Genomic DNA, 22,074 nt, shown 5'->3' on the forward strand with positions numbered 1-22,074 from the left:
GTGCACAAAATCATTTATGGTTTTAGCTGCTGTCCACATATGCAAGATCTTGGGTTTATGTGGGAAATCTTTTTAAATTATGTTCAATTAGCTAGCATATAGTGCCTCATAAATTTTTGATGTAGTGTTCAACGATTTTATGTGGGAAATCTTATCACTTGGTTATGTTGTCGTTGTTGTGAATGAGTGTTTAATTTTACTCTCCTAGTTGCTCTGTTTTTATGGGGAATTCAGGAAATTTCAAAAGCCATGTGTCTACTGTTGCTGCCTTCCTAGATAACCTTCTATCAGTCTTTTTGTATTTATATACTTTATTTTGTTCATATTTATTGAGGTACTACTATTGGCATACAAAGAAGCTGCACATATTTAAAATGCAGTCTCATGAGTTTTGGCATATGTATATGGCCATGAAATTCTCACCATGATCAAGATAATAAACCTATCAATTACCCCTGAAACTTTTGCAATCCTAAATTCATTTTTTTCTCATTCTCCAGGCAACAGCTGATCTGCTTTCTGTCACGGTAGTTTAATGTGCATTCCCTGTAATTTTAGATGAGTGGGATCATACAGTACTGTGGCTTCTTTCATTCAGCATAATTACTTTGCAATTCACCCATGTTGTTGTGTGTATCAATAGCTCATTCCTTTTTATTGCTAAAAGTATTCCACTGTATAAATATATCAGAATTTGGTCATCTACCCACTTATTAGTGAACATTTGGGTTGTTTCAGTTTTTGTCTGTTACAAACAAAGCTGTGATAAGTATTTGTGTTCATGCATTTCTGTGAACATATGCTTTTGTTTCTTTTGAGTAAATAAGAGTGGAATGTCTAGGTTGTTTGGTAGGTGTAAATTTTTAAGGGATTGTCAAACTTTTTCAAAGTATTGTACCAGTTTCCATTTCTACCAGTAGCATGTGATGCCACTACTAGTATATAATTGCCAACATTTGGTATGTTCGATCTTTATAAATTTAGTCATTCTAGTGGCATCTTATTGTAGTTATAACTTGAAGTTACCTAATGATTAATTTTGTTGAGCATCTTTTTCTTGTGTTTGTCTGCCATTTGTATATTTTCTTTGGTGAAGTTTTGAAATCTTTTGTCCATTTTTTTTAAAGATTTTATTTATTTATTTGATAGAGAGATCACAAGTAGACACAGAGGCAGGCAGAGAGAGAGAGAGGGAAGCAGGCTCCCTGCTGAGCAGAGAGCCCAATGCGGGGCTCGATCCCAGGACCCTGAGATCATGACCTGAGCCGAAGGCAGCGGCTTAACCCACTGAGCCACCCAGGCACCCCATTGTCCATTTTTTTTTATTGGATGTTCTTCTTACTTAGTTTGAGGGCTTTATGTATTCTAGATACGAGTTATTTGTTGAATATATATCTTGCAAATATTTTATGCTAGGCTATGGCTTGCCTTTTTGTTTTTGTAGCAATCAATGCCTTTGGAAAGCAAATGTTTTCAATTTTTAAAAATTTTTTTAAAAATTAAAAAAAATAATTTTTATTTACTCTAGTTACATGCAATGTAATATTGGTTGCAGGAGCAGAATTTAGTGATTCATCATTTATATATAGCACCCAGTGCTCATCACAACAAGTGTCCTTCTTAATACCAGCAAATGTTTTTAATTTTGATGAAGTTCTTTTTGTTATATTTTTTTCTTTCATAATTTATGTCTTTTGTGTCCTATTTAAGAAATATTTGTCAAATCCAAGGTCACTAAGATTGTCTACTAAGTTTTGCTCTGGAAGTTTTATAGTATTGGCTCTCTTACATTCAAGCCTGTAATCTACACTGAGTTAATTTTTTGTATATTGCTTCAGGTTGGGGAAGGATTCCTTAGGTTCTCCATATGGCTATCCATTTCTTCCAGCGCCATTCGTTGAAAAGATGATCACTTCCTCATTGAATTATCTTGTCACCTTTGTCAAAAATCAATCATGTATTTATGTTTGAGTCTATTTCCTGGACACTTGATTATTTTTCATTGATCTATAGGGCTGTCTTTATGTTGGTGCCACACTTTTTTATTGTAGCTTTTTAATAAGTTATGAAATAAGATAATATTTGCCCTACTATAACCTTATTTGTATTCAAATTTGTTTTGGCGGGGCGCCTGGGTGGCTCAGTGGTTTAAGCCTCTGCCTTCAGCTCAGGTCATGATCTCAGGGTCCTGGGATCGAGCCCCACATCGGGCTCTCTGCTCGCGGGGAGCCTGCTTCCCCCTCTCTCTGCCTGCCTCTCTTCCTACTTGTGATCTCTATCTCTGTCAAATAAATAAATAAATTCTTTAAAAAAAAATTTGTTTTGGCTATTCTAGATTTTTTGCATTTCCATGTAAATTTTGTTTTTGCTGTAGACAATAATGTCGTCTGTGACTAAAGTCAATTTGACTCTTTCCTTTGCAATCCATAAGCCTTTAATTTCTTTTTATTGCTTATTTCCCTGGCACAAACCAAGCCTCCAACACTGTGTTGAATAGAAATGGTAATAGTGAACATCTTTGTCTTATTCCTGACTAGAGAGAAAGCATTCATTCTTTTATCATTAAATATGAAGAAAGCTGTACGATTTTCATAGATGCCCTTTATCTAAAGAGCATTCTTCACCTAGGAATTTTTGGTTTGCTGATAGTTTTAAATCATGAGTCAATGCTAGATTTGTCAGATTTCTGTATCTATTGAGATGCTCATATGTGTATTTAAAGAATTCTGTCATTTATTTTTTAAAAAATTAAACTTTATATTTTGAGATAATATAGATTCATATACAGTAGTAAGAAATAATACAGAGATACCCATGTACACCCCTTACCTAGTTTCCCCCTATAGTATCATCTTGAAAAACTATAGTACAGGTACAACCAGGAAACTGATATCGATGTGATCAAGATAGGTAGGATTTTTATCACTGCCTAATCACGTTCATTTCCCTTCCCACACCCATCTTTAACAAACCCTGGAAACCACTAATCTGGTTCTCCATTTGTGTAATTTTTGTCTTTTCAAGATTCTAGTTCCTTTGCCATTCCATATAAGTTTTAGACAAATGTCTGCGTCTCCCCAAATCTTTAGATTTTTGATACGAATTGTGTTAAACCTCTACTTTTGTATTTCATTTTCCCAGTGGCATTGTGTTTGTAATTTCAGTGTTCTTGTGTTGAATTTGGGCAAATGTTTTTTATACACTGCTTGATATGGCCACGGATATTTTTCTTCTTTAACCTGTTAATATGATGGGTGGCACTGATTCTGAATAACGAACTAGCCTCACATCCCTGGAGTAAAATTAAACTCCATTTGATCATGGTGTATAACTTTTCGTTTTACATATCACAGTTTTATTTGCTAGTATTTTGTTAAGATTTTTTTTGCCTCTGGGGAAAAAAAAACTTTTTGCATCTGTATTTATGAAGGATATTATTCGTAATTTTTCTTTTTGGTCTTTGCCTGGTTTTGGTATTTCTGTAATATTAGCTTCATAAAATAATTTAGGAAATGTTCCCCCTTCTTCTGTTTTCTGAAAGGGACTGTGTAGAATGGTGTTAGTTGTTCCCTAAATGTTTGGTAGAATTCGCCGGTGAAAATATCTGGACTTGGAGATTTCTTTTTTTAATTTTTTTTTTTTAAATTTATTTGGCAGAGAGAGATCAGAAGTAGACAGAGAGGTAGGCAGGGAGGGAGAGGAGGAAGCAGGCTCCCTGCTGAGTAGAGGGCCCGATGCAGGGCTCGATCTCAGGACCCTGAGATCATGACCTGAGCCAAAGGCAGAGGCTTAACCCACTGAGCCACCTAGGCGCCCCTGGACTTGGAGATTTCTTTAAGGAGTTTGACAAGAATTCAATGTCCTTAATTGTTATAGGACTATTCAAATGATATATTTTGACTTGGGTTAGTTGTGATGGTTTGTGGGTTTTTGTTTTTTTTTTTTTTTTTTGAGGAACTGGCCCATTTGGTCTAAGTTCTCAAATTTATATATGTCAAATTATTTGTAGCACTCTCTTATTATCCTTTTGGTGTCTGTAGGGTTTGTAGTGATATGCTGTTTCAATACTGAGAGTGATAATTTGTGTTTTCTCTCATTTTTAATTTGCCAGTCTTACTAGAAGGTTGTCCATTTTATTGACCTTTTATTCCCCCTTTTATCCGCTTGGGAGAGAGAGGGAATGAATAGGAGGAAGGGGCAAAGGGAAAGAGAGAATCTTAAGCTCAGCATGGAGCCTGATGCAGGGCTGGATCTCATGACCCTGAGATCATGACCTGAGCTGAAATCAAGATTCTGATGCTTACTTAACTGAATGAGCCACCTGGGTGCCCTGGTTTTATTGATCATTTAAAAGAATGAGGTCTTTATTTATTTTCTGTATCATTTTCTGTATTTATGTATTACTTTCTTCCATTTACTATTTCCTTCTGTTTGTATTGTGATTCCTTTGTTCTTCTAGGTTCTCATGGTTGGAAGTTAGATTATTATTTTAGATTTTTCCTCTTTTCTAATGTATGTGCTTAGTATGGTAAATTTCCCTTTCTGCACTGCTTTCACTGTGTCCCACACATTTTAATATGTTGTACTTTCATTTTCATTCTGGTCGATGTATTTTTTTATTTTCCTGGACTCCTTCTTTGACCCATGCATCATGTAGAAGTGTGGTAGTTTCCAAGAGTTTTAGATTTTTAAATTATCTATTATTGATTTCTAGTTTGATTCTATTGTGGTCAGAGAAAATTATGTATGATTTCATTTTTTTTTAAGATTTTATTTGAGAGAGAGAGACAGAGACAGAGAGAGCATAAGCAGGGGAAGGAACAAAGGGAGAGGGAGAAGAAGACTCCCCACTGAGCCTGCTGCACCACCGGGTTGGATCCCAGGACCCTGAGATCATGACCGGAGCTGAAGGCAGATGCTTAACCAGCTGAGCCATTCAAGGACCTCTGATTTCAAGTTTTAAATATTTGTTGAGGATTGTGTTATGGCTCAGGATGTGGTCTTTTTAAACATACATCCTTTGGGCACTTGAATATGTAATCTGTTGTTGGACAGAGTATCCTATAAATATCAGTTAGGTCTTGTTGGCTGATGCTGTTGTTGAGTTCTCCTATGTCCTCAGTAACTTTCTGTCTCCTTGTCCCATGGTTGTTGAAAGAGGGTTGTGGAAATGTCCATCTACCTGTGTAATGTGTTTATTTCTCTCTTCAGTTATGTAGACTTTTTCCCCCATATTTTGCAATTCTATTTGGCATACACATGTTTGGGTTTGCTATGTCTTCCTGGTGGATGGTCTCTGTTATCATGACACAGTGTTAATGTTTCGGTGATTTTCTTTCCTCTGAAGTTTATTTTATCTGGTACTAATCGAGATACTCCTGCTTTCTTCTGCTTTGTGTTTCTGCCCTTTATTTTTAGTGTGCTGCTATTGTTCTACCGGAGATTGGTTTCTTGTAGGCTGCATTTAGCTGAGTCATGTTTTTAAGTCCACTCTGCCAATTCCTGCCCTTTAATTGATGAGTTTAGACTACTTACATCTTATGTAATTATTGATATTTTGGGCTAATCTGCCATTTAGTTTTTGTTTTCTGTTTGTTTTTATGTTTCATCAGTGCAATGTTTGGTATTCACATATTAGATTTCTAATAGCATATTGTTTTTTGCCTAATTGCAAAATCAGTGGATAAAACCCACCAATGTTCTGTTCAATATTAAATATTCCTGGCATCAGTTCATCTAATGAGTCATCCATTCATCCATCCTTTCAAGAGACACTGAACCTCTGCTCTGGGCAGGAATTGTCTTACGAAACATTACTTTCTCAGATATTTCTTTTCTATCCTAGTTCTTTTTTTTTTTTTTTAATTTTTCTTTTTTTTTTGCATTTCTTTTTTTTACTTAATTAATTTATTTTTTTCAGCATAACAGTATTCATTGTTTTTGAACAACACCCAGTGCTCCATGCAATACGTGCCCTCCCTATTACCCACCACCTGTTCCCCCAACCTCCCACCCCCGACCCTTCAAAACCCTCAGGTTGTTTTTCAGAGTCCATAGTCTCTTATGGTTTGCCTCCCCTTCCAGTTTTTTTTTTTTTTATAAACATATAATGTATTTTTATCCCCAGGGGTACAGGTCTGTGAATCGCCAGTTTTACACACTTCACAGCACTCACGATAGCACATACCCTCCCCAATGTCCATAACCCCCTCCCCCTCTCCCAACCCCACCTCCCCCCAGCAACCCCCAGTTTATTTTGTGAGATTAAGAGTCATTTATGGTTTGTCTCCCTCCCAATCCCATCTTGTTTCATTTATTCTTCTCCTATCCCCCTACCCCCCATGTTGCATCTCCATGTCCTCATATCAGGGAGATCATATGATAGTTGTCTTTCTCCGATTGACTTATTTCACTAAGCATGATACCCTCTAGTTCCAACCACGTCTTTGCAAATGGCAAGATTTCATTTCTTTTGATGGCTGCATAGTATTCCATTGTGTATCTATACCACATCTTTTTTATCCATTCATCTGTGGATGGACATCTAGGTTCTTTCCATAGTTTGGCTATTGTAGACATTGCTGCTATAAACATTCGGGGGCACGTGCCCCTTCGGATCACTGCGTTTGTATCTTTAGGGTAAATACCCAGTAGTGCAATTGCTGGGTCATAGGGTAGTTCTATTTTCAACATTTTGAGGAACCTCCATGCTGTTTTCCAGAGTGGTTGCACCAGCTTGCATTCCCACCAACAGTGGAGGAGGGTTCCCCTTTCTCCGCATCCTCGCCAGCATCTGTCATTTCCTGACTTGTTCATTTTAGCCATTCTGACCGGTGTGAGGTGATATCTCATTGTGGTTTGATTTGTATTTCCCTGATGCCGAGTGACGTGGAGCACTTTTTCATGTGTCTGTTGGCCATCTGGATGTCTTCTTTGCAGAAATGTCTGTTCATGTCCTCTGCCCATTTCTTGATTGGATTGTTTGTTCTTTGGGTGTTGAGTTTGCTAAGTTCCTTATAAATTTTGGAAACTAGCCCTTTATCTGATATGTCGTTTGCAAATACCTTCTCCCATTCTGTCAGTTGTCTTTTGGTTTTGTTAACTGTTTCCTTTGCTGTGCAAAAGCTTTTGATCTTGATGAAATCCCAATAGTTCATTTTTGCCCTTGCTTCCCTTGCCTTTGCCGATGTTCCTAGGAAGATGTTGCTGCGGCTGAGGTCGAAGAGGTTGCTGCCTGCGTTCTCCTCAGGGATTTTGATGGATTCCTTTCTCACATTGAGGTCCTTCATCCATTTGGAGTCTATTTTCGTGTGTGGTGTAAGGAAGTGGTCCAATTTCATTTTTCTGCATGTGGCTGTCCAATTTTCCCAGCACCATTTATTGAAGAGGCTGTCTTTTTTCCATTGGACATTCTTTCCTGCTTTGTCGAAGATTAGTTGACCATAGAGTTGAGGGTCTATTTCTGGGCTCTCTATTCTGTTCCATTGATCTATGTGTCTGTTTTTGTGCCAGTACCATGCTGTCTTGATGAGGACAACTTTGTAATAGAGCTTGAAGTCCGGAATTGTGATGCCACCCACTTTGGCTTTCTTTTTCAATATTCCTTTGGCTATTCGAGGTCTTTTCTGGTTCCATATAAATTTTAGGATTATTTGTTCCATTTCTTTGAAAAAAATGGATGGTATTTTGATAGGGATTGCATTAAATGTGTAGATTGCTTTAGGTAGCATAGATATTTTCACAATATTTATTCTTCCAATCCAGGAGCATGGAGCATTTTTCCATTTCTTTGTGTCTTCCTCAATTTCTTTCATGAGTACTTTATAGTTTTCTGCGTATAGATTCTTAGCCTCTTTGGTTAGGTTTATTCCTAGGTATCTTATAATTTTGGGTACAGTTGTAAATGGGATTGACTCCTTAATTTCTCTTTCTTCTGTCTTGTTGGTGTACAGAAATGCAACTGATTTCTGTGCATTGATTTTATATCCTGACACTTTACTGAATTCCTGGACAAGTTCTAGCAGTTTTGGAGTGGAGTCTTTTGGGTTTTCCACATATAGTATCATATCATCTGCGAAGAGTGATAATTTGACTTCTTCTTTGCTGATTTAGATGCCTTTAATATCCTTTTGTTGTCTAATTGCTGAGGCTAGGACTTCTAATACTACGTTGAATAGCAGTGGTGATAATGGACATCCCTGCCATGTTCCTGATCTCAACGGAAAAGCTTTCAGTTTTTCTTCATTGATAATGATATTTGCATTGGGTTTTTCATAGATGGCTTTGATAATATTGAGGTATGTGCCCTCTATCCCTATACTTTGAAGAGTTTTGATCAGGAAGGGATGCTGTACTTTGTCAAATGCTTTTCCAGCATCTATGGAGAGTATCATATGGTTCTTGTTCTTTCTTTTATTAATGTGTTGTATCACATTGATTGATTTGTGGATGTTGAACCAACCTTGCAGCCCTGGAATAAATCCCACTTGGTCGTGGTGAGTAATCCTTTTAATGTACTGTTGAATCCTATTGGCTAGTATTTTGGTGAGAATTTTTGCATCTGTGTTCATCAAGGATATTGGTCTGTAGTTCTCTTTTTTGGTGGGATTCTTGTCTGGTTTTGGGATCAAGGTGATGCTGGCCTCATAAAATGAGTTTGGAAGTTTTCCTTCCATTTCTATTTTTTGGAACCGTTTCAGGAGAATAGGAATGAGTTCTTCTTTAAATGTTTGGTAGAATTCCCCTGGGAAGCCGTCTGGCCCTGGGCTTTTGTTTGTTTGGAGATTTTTGATGACTGTTTCAATCTCCTTACTGGTTATGGGCCTGTTCAGGTTTTCTATTTCTTCCTGGTTCAGTTGTGGTAGTTTATATGTCTCTAGGACTGCATCCGTTTCTTCCAGATTGTCAAATTTGTTGGCGTAGAGTTGTCATAGTATGTTCTTATAATTGTTTGTATTTCTTTGGTGTTGGTTGTGATCTCTCCTCTTTCATTCCTGATTTTATTTATTTGGGTCCTTTCTCTTTTCTTTTTGATAAGTCTGGCCAGGGGTTTATCAATCTTATTAATTCTTTCAAAGAACCAGCTCCTAATTTCGTTGATTTATTCTATTGTTTTGTGATTTCTATTTCATATATTTCTGCTCTGATCTTTATGATTTCTCTTCTCCTGCTGGGTTTAGGGTTTCTTTTTTGTTCTTTCTCCAGCTCCTTTACGTGTAGGGTTAGGTTGTGTACTTGAGACCTTTCTTGTTTCTTGAGAAAGGCTTGTACCACTATATATTTTCCTCTCAGGACTGCCTTTGCTGTGTCCCACAGATTTTGAACTGCTGTGTTTTCATTATCATTTGTTTCCATGAATTTTTTCAATTTTTCTTTAATTTCCTGGTTGACCCATTCATTCTTTAGAAGGATGCTGTTTAGACTCCATGTATTTGGGTTCTTTCCAAATTTCCTCTTGTGATTGAGTTCTAGTTTCAGAGCATTGTGGTCTGAAAATATGCAGGGAATGATCCCAATTTTTTGATACTGGTTGAGACCTGATTTGTGACCCAGGATGTGATCTATTCTGGAGAATGTTCCATGTGCACTAGAGAAGAATGTGTATTCTGTTGCTTTGGGATGAAATGTTCTGAATATATCTGTGATGGGGGCGCCTGGGTGGCTCAGTGGATTAAGCCGCTGCCTTCGGCTCAGGTCATGATCTCAGGGCCCTGGGATCGAGCCCCGCATCGGGCTCTCTACTCCACAGGGAGCCTGCTTCCTCCTCTCTCTCTGCCTCCCTCTCTGCCTACTTGTGATCTCTCTCTCTGTCAAATAAATAAATAAAATCTTTAAAAAAAAATATATATATATATATATCTGTGATGTCCATCTGGTCCAGTGTGTCATTTAAGGCCTTTATTTCCTTGTTGATCTTTTGCTTGGATGATCTGTCCATTTCAGTGAGGGGAGCGTTAAAGTCCCCTATTTTTGTATTATTATTGATGTGTTTCTTTGATTTTGTTATTAATTGGTTTATATAGTTGGCTGCTCCCACGTTAGGGGCATAGATATTTAAAATTGTTAGATCTTCTTGTTGGACAGATCCTTTGAGTAGGATATAGTGTCCTTCCTCATCTCTTATTATAGTCTTTTGCTTAAAATCTAATTGATCTGATATAAGGATTGCCACCCCAGCTTTCTTCTGATGCCCATTAGCATGGTAAATTGTTTTCCACCCCCTCACTTTAAATCTGGAGGTGTCTTCGTGTCTAAAATGAATTTCTTGTAGGCAACATATAGATAGGTTTTGTTTTTTTATCCATTCTGATACCCTGTGTCTTTTGATTGGGGCATTTAGCCCATTAACATTCAGGGTAACTATTGAGAGATAAGAATTTAGTGCCATTATATTGCCTGTAAGGTGACTGTTACTGTATATTGTCTCTGTACCTTTCTGATCTACTACTTTTAGGCTCTCTCTTTGCTTAGAGGACCCCTTTCAATATTTCCTGTAGGGTTGGTTTTGTGTTTGCAAATTCTTTCAGTTTTTGTTTGTCTTGGAAGCTTTTTATCTCTCCTTCTATTTTCAATGATAGCCTAGCTGGATATAGTATTCTTGGCTGCATGTTTTTCTCATTTAGTGCTCTGAATATATCATGCCAGCTCTTTCTGGCCTGCCAGGTCTCTGTGGATAAGTCTGCTGCCAATCTAATATTTTTACCATTGTACGTTACAGACTTCTTTTCCTGGGCTGCTTTCAGGATTTTTTCTTTGTCACGAAGACTTGTAAATTTTATTATTAGGTGACGGGGTGTGGACCTATTCTTGTTGATTTTGAGGGGGGTTCTCTGCACCTCCTGGATTTTGATGCTTGTTCCCTTTGCCATATTAGGGAAATTCTCTCCAATAATTCTCTCCAATAGACCTTCTGCTCCCCTCTCTCTTTCTTCTTCTTCTGGAATCCCAATTATTCTAATGTTGTTTCATCTTATGGTGTCACTTATCTCTCAAATTCTCCACTCGTAGTCCAGTAGCTGTTTGTCCCTCTTTTGCTCAGCTTTTTTATTCTCTGTCATTTGGTCTTCTATATCACTAATTCTTTCTTCTGCCTCATTTATCCTAGCAGTGAGAGCCTCCATTTTTGATTGCACCTCATTAATAGCTTTTTTGATTTCAACTTGGTTAGATTTTAGTTCTTTTATTTCTCCAGAAAGGGCTTTTATATCTCCAGAGAGGGTTTCTCTAATATCTTCCATGCCTTTTTTTTTTTTTAAAGATTTTATTTATTAATTTTGACAGAGAGAGATCACAAGTAGGCAGAGAGGCAGGCAGAGAGAGTGAGAGGGAAGCAGGCTCCCTTCAGTGCAGAGAGCCCGACGTGGGACTCGATCCCAGGACCCTGAGATCATGACCTGAGCTGAAGGCAGCGGCCTAAACCACTGAGCCACCCAGGCGCCCTTCCATGCCTTTTTTGAGCCCGGCTAGAACCTTCAGAATTGTCATTCTGAACTCTAGATCTGACATATTACCAATGTCTGTATTGATTAGGTCTCTAGCTTTCAGTACTGCCTCTTGTTCTTTTTTTTTTTTCTCCTTTATTAAGAGCCGCCTTAGGCCATCACAAAAACACGGATGCTAATTTAACAAATATTTGTTTGTGCACCACTGACCAGAAGGAATGAACTTGACAGATGGAGTGGAGGCCTGCGGTCTCCAGCTGTCTCTCTCCCGCCCTAGAGAAGACAGCAGTCTAGAACTGGGAGTCAGTCCTTCCTTCATGGGCTTTACACTTTATTATGTACTATGTTGGCCAAAGGCAACAGGATTTATGTGATTTTAGGCTTATGTAAATAACAAGACAATATCCTCCTGTAATTGGTTGATTTCATTAAGATCATTCATATTTTTAACTATTGGTATTTTTATTTTTTAAGCGTTGAAGAACTGAGGTGTGACGCGCAAACACACAAGTGAAATGTATAAAGTGCTCGTGTGCTAGATGGCTATCTTGGTATGTGTTACCTACGTGCACACGAGTGGGAGCAGCACCCACGTCAAAATGTAGGGCCTTCCCATCCTTCCAGATTGTTCTTTTTTTTGTGGTGAATTTTTCTGCCTTGTCATTTTGACCAGATAAGAGTATATGAAGGAGCAAGTAAAATTCTAAAAGGGTGGCAAAGACCCCAGAAAAATGTGCTTTAGCCAAATCAGAAGAGACCCCAAATTGTGGGGGGGGAGAAAGGGGATAAAAAGAGGTTCAGGAAAAAAAAAAGAAAAAAATTTTAAAAAGAAAAGAAATAAAGAAAAAATATAAAAAAGAAAGAAAAAATATATATATTAGATAAACTAGTTTAAAAACGTTAAAAAAGAAAAGGGTAAAAGTTTAAAAAAATTTTAGCAGAAGAAGAAAAAAGAAAGAAAAAAAATTGAAAAAAAAATTAAATTAAGCGCAAGACTAAAGAATCATGGGGAGAAAGCCATGAGTTCCGTGCTTTGCTTTCTCCTCCTCTGGAATTCCGCTGCTGTCCTTGGTATTGAACCTGCTTTCCTTGGAGGTGAACTTCGTCTTGGCTGGATTTTTTGTTGATCTTCTGGGGGAGGGGCCTGTTGTGGTGACTGTCAAGTTTCTTTGCCCGAGGCAGAATTGCACTGCCCTTACCAGGGGCCAGAGTAAGTAATCTGCTCGGGTTCGCTTTCGGGAGCTTCTGTTCCCTGAACACTTTCCGTAGAGTTCCGGAGGACGGGAATGAAAATGGCGGCCTCCCAGTCTCCAGCCCGGAGGAGCCGAGAGCCCGGGGCCCCACTCCTCAGTGCGCCCCCAGAGAACAGCGCCCAATCACTCCCGTATCCCCGGCCTCTGGCCGCGCTCTGAGCTCACCCAGCATGCAACCGGTTCAAGGTAACCCCGAGCTGAGAGCTCACTCCTTGGCTCTGTCTCTGTAGCCGGCTTCCCCATTCTAATACCTGCGAGCTCTGCGACACTCCGACACCCCTGATCCTTCTGTGACCCTGCGGGACCTGGGGCCACACTGACCCCGCGTGGGCTTCACCCCGGTTTAGCCTCTGGAGCAATGTCCCTCAGTGGAACAGACTTTTAAAAGTCCTGATTTTGTGCTCCGTTGCTCTGCCGCTTGCCGGGAGCCGGCCCCTCCCCCCATGGTCTATCTTCCCGTCGTTTTGGATTCACTTCTTCGCCAGTCTTACCTTTCAGAAAGTGGTTGATTTTGTTTCTAGAATTGCTGTTCTTCTTCTCTTCAATCTCCCATTGGATTTGTAGGTGTTTGCAATGTTTAGATAAGCTCTCGAGCTGATCTCCTGCTACCTGATGTAGTCTCAGCCTGCTACTTCTCCGCCATCCTGACTCCTCCCCCGGCTTATATGCATTTTTTTCAGTAAATATAGTACATACATGTATTTTTATCTTACGGATTTATTCATAACATTTTATTTTCTCTATTTGTAAGATTATAGTATATGATATATATACAATTTATTTATTAATCTACTATGTAATCAGTTAGGCTTCCCATCAGCAGCAGTTACGTTTTAGGGGAGTTGAAAGTTACATGCAGATTTTTTTTTTAAATTTCTTTTCAGGATAACAGTATTCATTGTTTTTGCACCACACCCAGTGCTCCATGCAACACGTGCCCTCCCTACTACCCACCACCTGGTTCCCCCAACCTCCCACCCCTGCCCCTTCAAAACCCTCAGGTTGTTTTTCAGATTCCATAGTCTGTCATGGTTCATCTCCCCTTCCAATTTCCCTCAACTCCCTTCTCCTCTCCATCTCCCCATGTCCTCCATGTTATTTGTTATGCTCCACAAATAAGTGAATCCATATGATAATTGACTCTTTCTGCTTGACTTATTTCACTCAGCATAATCTCTTCCAGTCCCGTCCATGTTGCTACAAAAGTTGGGTATTCATCCTTTCTGATGGAGACATAATACTCCATCGTGTATATGGACCACATCTTCCTTATCCATTCATCCGTTGAAGGGCATCTTGGTTCTTTCCACAGTTTGGCGACCGTAGCCATTGCTGCAATAAACATTGGGGTACAGATGGCCCTTCTTTTCACTACATCTGTATCTTTGGGGTGAGTGCCCAGTAGTGCAATTGCAGGGTCATAGGGAAGCTCTATTTTTCATTTCTTGAGGAATCTCCACACTGTTCTCCAAAGTAGCTGCACCAACTTGCATTCCCACCAACAGTGTAAGAGGATTTCCCTTTCTCCACATCCTCTCCAACACATGTTGTTTCCTGTCTTGCTAATTTTGGCCATTCTAACTGGTGTAAGGTGGTATCTCAATGTGGTTTTAATTTGAATCTCCCTGATGGCTGGTGATGATGAACATTTTTTCATGTGTCTGATAGCCATTTGTATGTCTTCATTGGAGAAGTGTCTGTTCATATCTTCTGCCCATTTTTTTTTTAAAAAAGATTTTGTTTATTTATTTGACAGAGAGAGATCACAAGTAGGCAGAGAGGCAGGCAGAGAGAGTGAGAGGGAAGCAGGCTCCCCGCCGAGCAGAGAGCCCGATGTGGGACTCGATCCCAGGACCCTGAGATCATGACCTGAGCCGAAGGCAGCGGCTTAAACCACTGAGCCACCCAGGCGCCCTCTTCTGCCCATTTTTTGATAATGATTATCTGTTTTGTGTGTGTTGAGTTTGAGGAGTTCTTTATAGATCCTGGATATCAACCTTTTTTCTGTACTGTCATTTGTGAATATCTTCTCCCATTCCGCAGCTTGCCTCTTTGTTTTGTTGACTGTTTCCTTTGCTGTGCAGAAGCTTTTGATCTTGAGGAAGTCCCAAAAGTTCATTTTCGCTTTTGTTTCCTTTGCCTTTGGAGACATATCTTGAAAGAAGTTGCTGTGGCTGATATCGAAGAGGTTACTGCCTATGTTTTCCTCTAGGATTCTGATGGATTCCTGTCTCACGTTGAGGTCTTTTATCCATTTCGAGTTTACCTTTGTGTACGGTGTAAGAGAATGGTCGAGTTTCATTCTTCTACATATCGCTGTCCAGTTTTCCCAGCACCATTTATTGAAGAGACTGTCTTTTTTCCACTGTATATTTTTTCCTGTTTTGTCGAAGATTATTTGACCATAGAGTTGAGGGTCCATATCTGGGCTCTCTACTCTGTTCCACTGGTCTATGTGTCTGTTTTTATGCCAGTACCATGCTGTCTTGGTGATCACAGCTTTGTAGTAAAGCTTGAAATCAGGTAACATGATGCCGCCAGTTTTTTGTTTTTCTACATTTTCTTAGCAATTCAGGGTCTCTTCTGATTCCATACAAATTTTAGGATTATTTGCTCCAGCTCTTTGAAAAATACCGGTGGAATTTTGATCGAAATGGCATTAAAAGTATAGATTGCTCTAGGCTCTATAGACATTTTAGCAATGTTTATTCTTCCTATCCAAGATACATGCAGATTTTTGACTGCGTGGGGGGACAGCACATCACCCCATATTGTTCAAGTTTCACCTGTAGTATATGCAACTTTAATTTCCCCTTTTTGATCTTCCCATCGTGGCATGGGTCTCCTCTTTTATTCTTTTCTCAGTTCCTTTTTGGTTTTGTCTTTTCAGGTATTCACTTTGAGAGTGTCAAGGATGTGAAAAGATTGTACTGACCTATATTTCATTGCCATGTTGCAACAGAGGGAAAAGCCTTTCTTCACGATGGGGCAGCTCCATTTAGAATCAGGATATGCTTATTAACACGTTATTAACCTCTGAAGCCAATAAATGTAATAGCTTATGAAATTCTTTAAGAAAACATGTTAAGGTCTTATGTACAGATAATCACAAAAGTTATATTTGAAGTGGTAAATAAAAATTTTAATTAAAATCAATATCATTGTGTCAGAATTAACATTTAAATTGGTATTGCAGTCAAGAAAAAGTAGAATTTCCATCTGAAGTGGTGCCGCATTGATTAGCATCTTTCTAATGTATGTTTCAAGTATGTGCATAGGTCATTTAGCTAATGCTTTTGAAGACTTTTCTGTGTGGAAATAGTTTATCAGAAGAATTTGAACACCTTTTCCAAGGTAGTTAGGCCCCTAGAGTGTCACTGAGATTATTTTGCGAAAGTCTTACTGACCTAATTAAATAATGTTATATACAAAAGTACCATGTAAATATACCTCACTGAACTTTGGGGATAATAAATACATCTTTAAGAAGTTTTTGGCAACTTTTAGAGTCCAGCTAGTCCAACAGTGGTTTCACTGTACCAGAATAAAGTTGTGCGATTCTGTGGTAGTTGATTTTGTTGCTGTCTCTGCTGTTGTTAATGGTTATTAATATTTTACCATAGTGAATTTTTACAACATCCATTTTTTTTTATAAAGTACATTAAACTGGCAGATCACAGGAAACAATAAGGTAGCATTTTAAAGGAAGTATTTGAAAATTGCCTGGAGACTTAGACTTAGACACATATATAGAGTCTTGTTTTAGCATAAGCATAATATCTTCATGCATTTGTTATAAGATTCATTTAATAACATTTCAGGACTGCTTTTATTTTTATATGTAAATGATGTGTTTAAAGTTTAAAACTTTGTCAGATGTCTGAGCATTTATCATTAAAAGCGGATTAATCCCTGCTTTTTATAGTTGTAAACTAGGCACTTGGCTTGTAATTACAAATTTTGAATTTGTGTTTTCTTTGTAAGTGCTGGCCAAGATATCCAAGGAACAAGTGTGATCGCAAATCTTCCATTTCTGATGCGACAGAATCCTGCTGAGACACTTCGGAGAGTCTTGCCGAAAGCTAGAGTAAGTTGGTGCAGAATAAGGTTTGAATTTATCTCTTTTCCAGTCACACATTGTCATTATTAAGAGGAGATTTCAGAGTTTTGGATGACTGATCTTTTGTTCTAATTGTGGCATGGAGGAAGTATTACGGTACGCATTTTGAATTATATTGAAAATATTTAGGAAAACTAGCTAATGAAAATGGGAAAAGATTGTACAGATCTTAAGTTGTAATAGTTTCTTTAGTCATTTTCTCGGTAGAGACATTTTATTTATTCTATTTATTTTTTAAAAAGATTTATTTATTTTAGAGAGAGAGTGCATGCACACATGGGGGTGGGAGGAGGGGCAGAGGGAGAGGAAGAGAGAGTCTCAAGCAGACCCCTTGCCAGGTATGGAGCCAGATGCGGGGCTCGATCAGATGACCAAGATCACGACCGTACTAAATCAAGAGTTGGACACTTCATCACCTGCACCACCCAGGTGCCCCAAGACGTTGTATTTAATATAGTTAGCTTTTCAGTAGCTCAAAAAAAAAACCCAAAAACCAGAACTTCATTAGTCTTTTGAAATCATAGCTATCTTATTTGGTATTCTGTTGACTTAAATTTATATTAATAGCAGTTCTACAACACGGATAATGAAATTTAATTAATATTCCTAATAACCACCCTCCGGTGACTTCTAAAGGATCATCAAATAAAGATTGAATTGTGGCCATCACAGTTTTGGTTTTATATTTACTTATTGCTTCCTAAATTCCTTCAGAATTAGTTTTCCTGCTTTAAACAAAAATCTTTGATTTATTAGAACATTCTTTTCTCTGATATTTAATATTTATTGATTGATTATTAATATATAATATTACATATTTGATACATAATATTTGTTATTTATCTGTGGCTGTGTGCAAAGTATTTTTCTTATTTGTACCTGAATGAGCAACACAGATAACAGCCTATGCATCCTCACGGAACTTACCCACTATTTAGGGTCAGGGAGGTTATAGACTAATGGGGACTATGTCTGCTGATAGTGAGTTTTGTATGCTTTGCATTTGCTTTCTGGTTGGTTATAGGTTCATAATTTTTTATTAATTTATGTGTTTAAAATATTGTATTTAGTGTGTTCTTGAGTTTCATTTTTAGCCATGTGCATCATGGTTCTGGTCGCTGTGATTTAGGTCAGGGATATAGCATGTTATTTCTACAAGATGCCCACATTTCTATGCAAGCATTATGAATTTCTTTTTACTGGTTACGATAGTAAATTGAGAAAATGTTTATTTTGGCTTTGCATGTGATTCAAAAGTGAATCAGTTTTTCATAGCTATTTTTCCCAGAATCATGTTGTATTTTCAATGGCATTAAGTGTCCCCCATCCTGGTTTAATTTCACATTCAATTTCAGTGATAGCAACTGACCTAACGTTCTTGGCATGACTCCTGAGGTGCCAGTTAAATGATAGTAGAAGGGAACAAGTAGTTAGGCCCCCTTGACTAAGAAATTATTGTACGTAAGTGAATTTGACTTAAAGCTAAAAATACTGAGCCTGCTATACAGTCTGCGGAGCAGGCTAAGTCTGGTTCATGGACATCCTGAGCATCTATACTTTCTTAAAGCAAGAATAAAAGATGAATGTTGGCCTTTAGAGGTTTCAAAATTATTTTGAAAAAATCCTTTTGTTAATGAGTTCATAATAAAGTCAAGCTATAACTCCTGAAAAATCTTGATTCATGGGAATGTGTAAAGAATATTATGTACTCCTATATATAGCGTATTTATACGAAGAATCAAATGTATTTGCTAAAACTATATAACTGAGTTATAGGAGATAAGATTTTAATAAGCTTTTAAGGTAATTAAAGTTAATCCATAATATAGAAGGTTAACTAAATAAATGGATATAAAGAAAATGTATATTAATGAATATGTACTAAGAAAGCCTTTATTTATGCTGACAGTTTTCATTCCTTTCTTCAATCAACAAACAGCCATTTATTTAGGATTCTCATTTATCCTGTTTTGTCCTAAAAAAGATACCAAAAGAGTAGAAGACATCCCAGATTAGAGTCTACGTCAGGGTGTCCCAAAGACTATGGAAAACAATTAAAGAGCAGTCATAGGAGAATATTTAATTGTGTGATTCTGACTGTGTAAAAATAGTGAAGAATTAAGTATATTTGAAAGACTTTATGAGAGTAATAATGACTCTATAGAAGTTTTAATATATATTATGGGCAGCTAAACATTTAAGCAACTCCATTTCAAATTGTAAAACCTATATTACATGCAAATCATTTTTTTTTTAAAGATTTTATTTATCTGTTTGACAGAGAGCGAGGGAGGGAATACAAGCGGTGGTGGGGGGGGGGGTGGTGGGAGAGGGAGAAACAGGCTTCCCGCTGAGCAGGGAGCCCTATGCAGGGCTCGATCCTAGGGCCCTGGGATCATGACCTGAGCTGATGGTAGATGCTTAATGACTGAGCCACCCAGGTGCCCCTGTGTAAATCATTTTTAAATCACCATATTCAGATATTGTTCAGATTTACTGGTACTCATAGTTAGCACCTTCTTCAGTTCTGCCTTGCTTCTGCGAATGGTTACATTCAAGTGGTAAAACTGTGACAAAAATCACACTTACCCACTTTATTCTCTTTTGCCATGGCCATTATTCCTTAGTTGATTTTATAAAAGAAGAGGAGCAGTCCCATATCCCAAAGTGAGCATTTAGTAGTAATGGCATTCTCATTCATTTGTGAACACTGACTGAGCCCAGGCACTGTGGTAAGCAGTGAGAAGATAGAGGTGAACAAAACAGAGAACTTGCCCTCAAAGAGCGTCCAGTCCAGAGTAGGGCAGCCAGACATAAAACACGTAAGTGACTTGAAGAACAGCATAAAGGGACAGGCTTATCTGCTGTGCATTGGGAAATCAAAGAAAGCCTCTTTCAGAGCTGAAAACCAAAGGCATAGGAGGAAGCAGCCATTTGAAGAGTCAGGAAGGAATGGTCCAGGCAGATGAGGTAGCAGAGAGCCCTAGGTTGGAACCGGAAGACATGTGTGGTTGGAATGCAGCGGGCATGGGCTGGGTGTGACTCGAAAAGAGGTTGGAGAGATCCTCAGTGACAGAGCACGAAGGAGGTGTTCTTTCTTAGGACAGTGGAAACCCTTTGAGCAGAGCGGTGGCTTATTCCGTTTCCATATTACCATGCTGATCATTTTGATAATTGTGTGGCGAGTGGCTTGGAGCGAGAGAATTAGGAAGATACAGCGCTTGTCCTTGTGATATGTGATGGTGGCTTGGATTAGGCCAGCTAGCTGGGACGGAGGGGAGTAGTGGCTATATTAGAGATACAGTTACTGAGGCGAAATGAACACAACTTTCTATGAATTGGTTGTGGGAGGTGAGAGATACCTTCTGGATTTCTGGGTTGAGCATCTGTATGGTTCTGCTGGTTCTGAGTGTCTTGGCTGGTTGCTTATTAAATCCATGGGAACAGTAGTTTGCATACTTACTAATCCGTGAATGACTTACTTTTAAAAAATTTAAAGATACGAGCAACAGATATTCTGTGTGTAAGAAACTAATCATTCCTGAGATTGTTGGCACATGCACAAGAGGAGGATAAGCATTTTTCAGAGCTCATCTTTAGCTTATCTTCACCTTAAAGAGCATCAGACACAGTGATGAGGAAGCTCTTTCTTATAAAATTTCACCAGTGATATTTTTTGTTGTTGTTGTAATTACATTTGCATTTCATCCTTAAAATAATATATTAACTGAACAATTTTTATAAAAGATTTTATTTATATATTTGATAGAGAGATAGAGAGCACAAGTAGGCAGAGCAGTAGGGAGTGGGAGAGGGAGAAGCAGGCTCTCTGCTGAGCAGGGAACCCAACGCAGGGCTTAATCCCAGTATGATCTGAGCCAAAGGCAGACACTTAACCGTCCGAGCCACCCAGGCGCTCCTGAACAATGGCTTTTAATATGTGTTGCTATTTTTACTGTTTTAGAGGTAAAGGAATTTAGGATTAAAAATGGCAGAAACAGAGTCAGGATTAGAATTGAGCTAATCCATAGTATTTCTACAATTTACTTTGTAAATTGTATCTGAAGTGTACAATGAATGATAATGCTACCAGGTCACTCATCTCAAGGTTAAGTTTAAATAAGAATCCAGGAAGGAAATATTTTGACCTCCAACTTAAATTTCCTGGATTGGAGAATGTTTAAATATAGCTGTTATAATGTATTCATGTTCTATGACTTAATCATAGGGTAGCTTTTGTAAAGAAATTTTTTTCCTGTGGTCTTTATTAAAATAGTCTGAGTTCTTTTCCACAGTATAATAAATTGGGATCTTAGATGTTAGATATCAATATTTGACTTGAACTTCTGGTTACTTAGAAGTGAAAGAATTTGTCAAGATAAATTTCTTAAATACTATGGTCTTTTATAAAATTTGAAGTGGTAGTGATACAATCACACCATGTAACATCAGTGATTTTTTTTAAATTAAGATTTTATTTATCTATTTGACAGACAGCAAGAGAGGGAATATAAGCAGGGGGAGTGGGAGAGGGAGAAACAGGCTTCCTGCTGAGCAGGGAGCCCGATGCAGGGCTCTATCCCAGGACCCTGGGATCATGACCTGAGACGAGGGCAGACGATAAATGACTGAGCCACCCAGGTGCTCCAGTGACTCCTTTTATAATGAATTGTGAAAAATGTCTCTGCCTGTTGAGTTATTGAATTCTTTTAATTGTTTTTCCACTTATTTTGGGAACCCCAAATCTATTATATAAAATTATATATTAGAAAATGGGCCATGTCAGGAACAGATAGTAATAAATACAGCTAACATTTATTGAGGTCTTTTTATGCGTCAGGAACTATACTCTGTGAAACACTGTGTGCATTTTTATTTTTTGAATGCTTACAGCAGTTCTATGAGGGTCAGTTGAGAGAGGAAGAAAAAACTTAGTTGAATAACTTGCCAGAGGTCACAAAGCTAGCAAGTGGCATAATCGGGTTTGAACAGGAAGTCTGGCTTCCGAGTCTTCCCTCTTAACTATTACACAACCTCCTCATTAGCTGATGATGACTGCAGCAGATATATAATGTGTAATTTTACTTCTCCAGCCTTAGCCATCTCTCGTCTGGTTACACAGCAGCCTCCTTGCTGGACCTGTCATTTCTACAGGTCCAGCAAGATCCAGCAAGGACATGTATTTATATTTAAATAAAATTTACTTATTTAAATAATAAATATTTTTATTATTGTATCATTACAATAAGTTATAAATAAA

General features: G+C 38.1%; 1 protein-coding gene across 2 annotated transcripts in view; it reads left to right on the top strand.

The window, feature by feature from the left end:
• The window catches only part of PPP4R4 (protein phosphatase 4 regulatory subunit 4), a 125,848-nt gene that overhangs the window by 33,743 nt on the left and 70,031 nt on the right, over nt 1-22,074 (top strand). For both annotated transcript variants that reach the window (XM_046007020.1, XM_046007018.1), the window contains exon 3: nt 16,679-16,781. In XM_046007020.1, coding sequence (XP_045862976.1) covers nt 16,679-16,781 — 103 coding nt within the window. The remainder of the gene's footprint in view (nt 1-16,678; nt 16,782-22,074) is intronic.

This window comes from Meles meles, chromosome 6, assembly GCF_922984935.1.
Source record: "Meles meles chromosome 6, mMelMel3.1 paternal haplotype, whole genome shotgun sequence".
NCBI classification, from domain to species: domain Eukaryota; kingdom Metazoa; phylum Chordata; class Mammalia; order Carnivora; family Mustelidae; genus Meles; species Meles meles.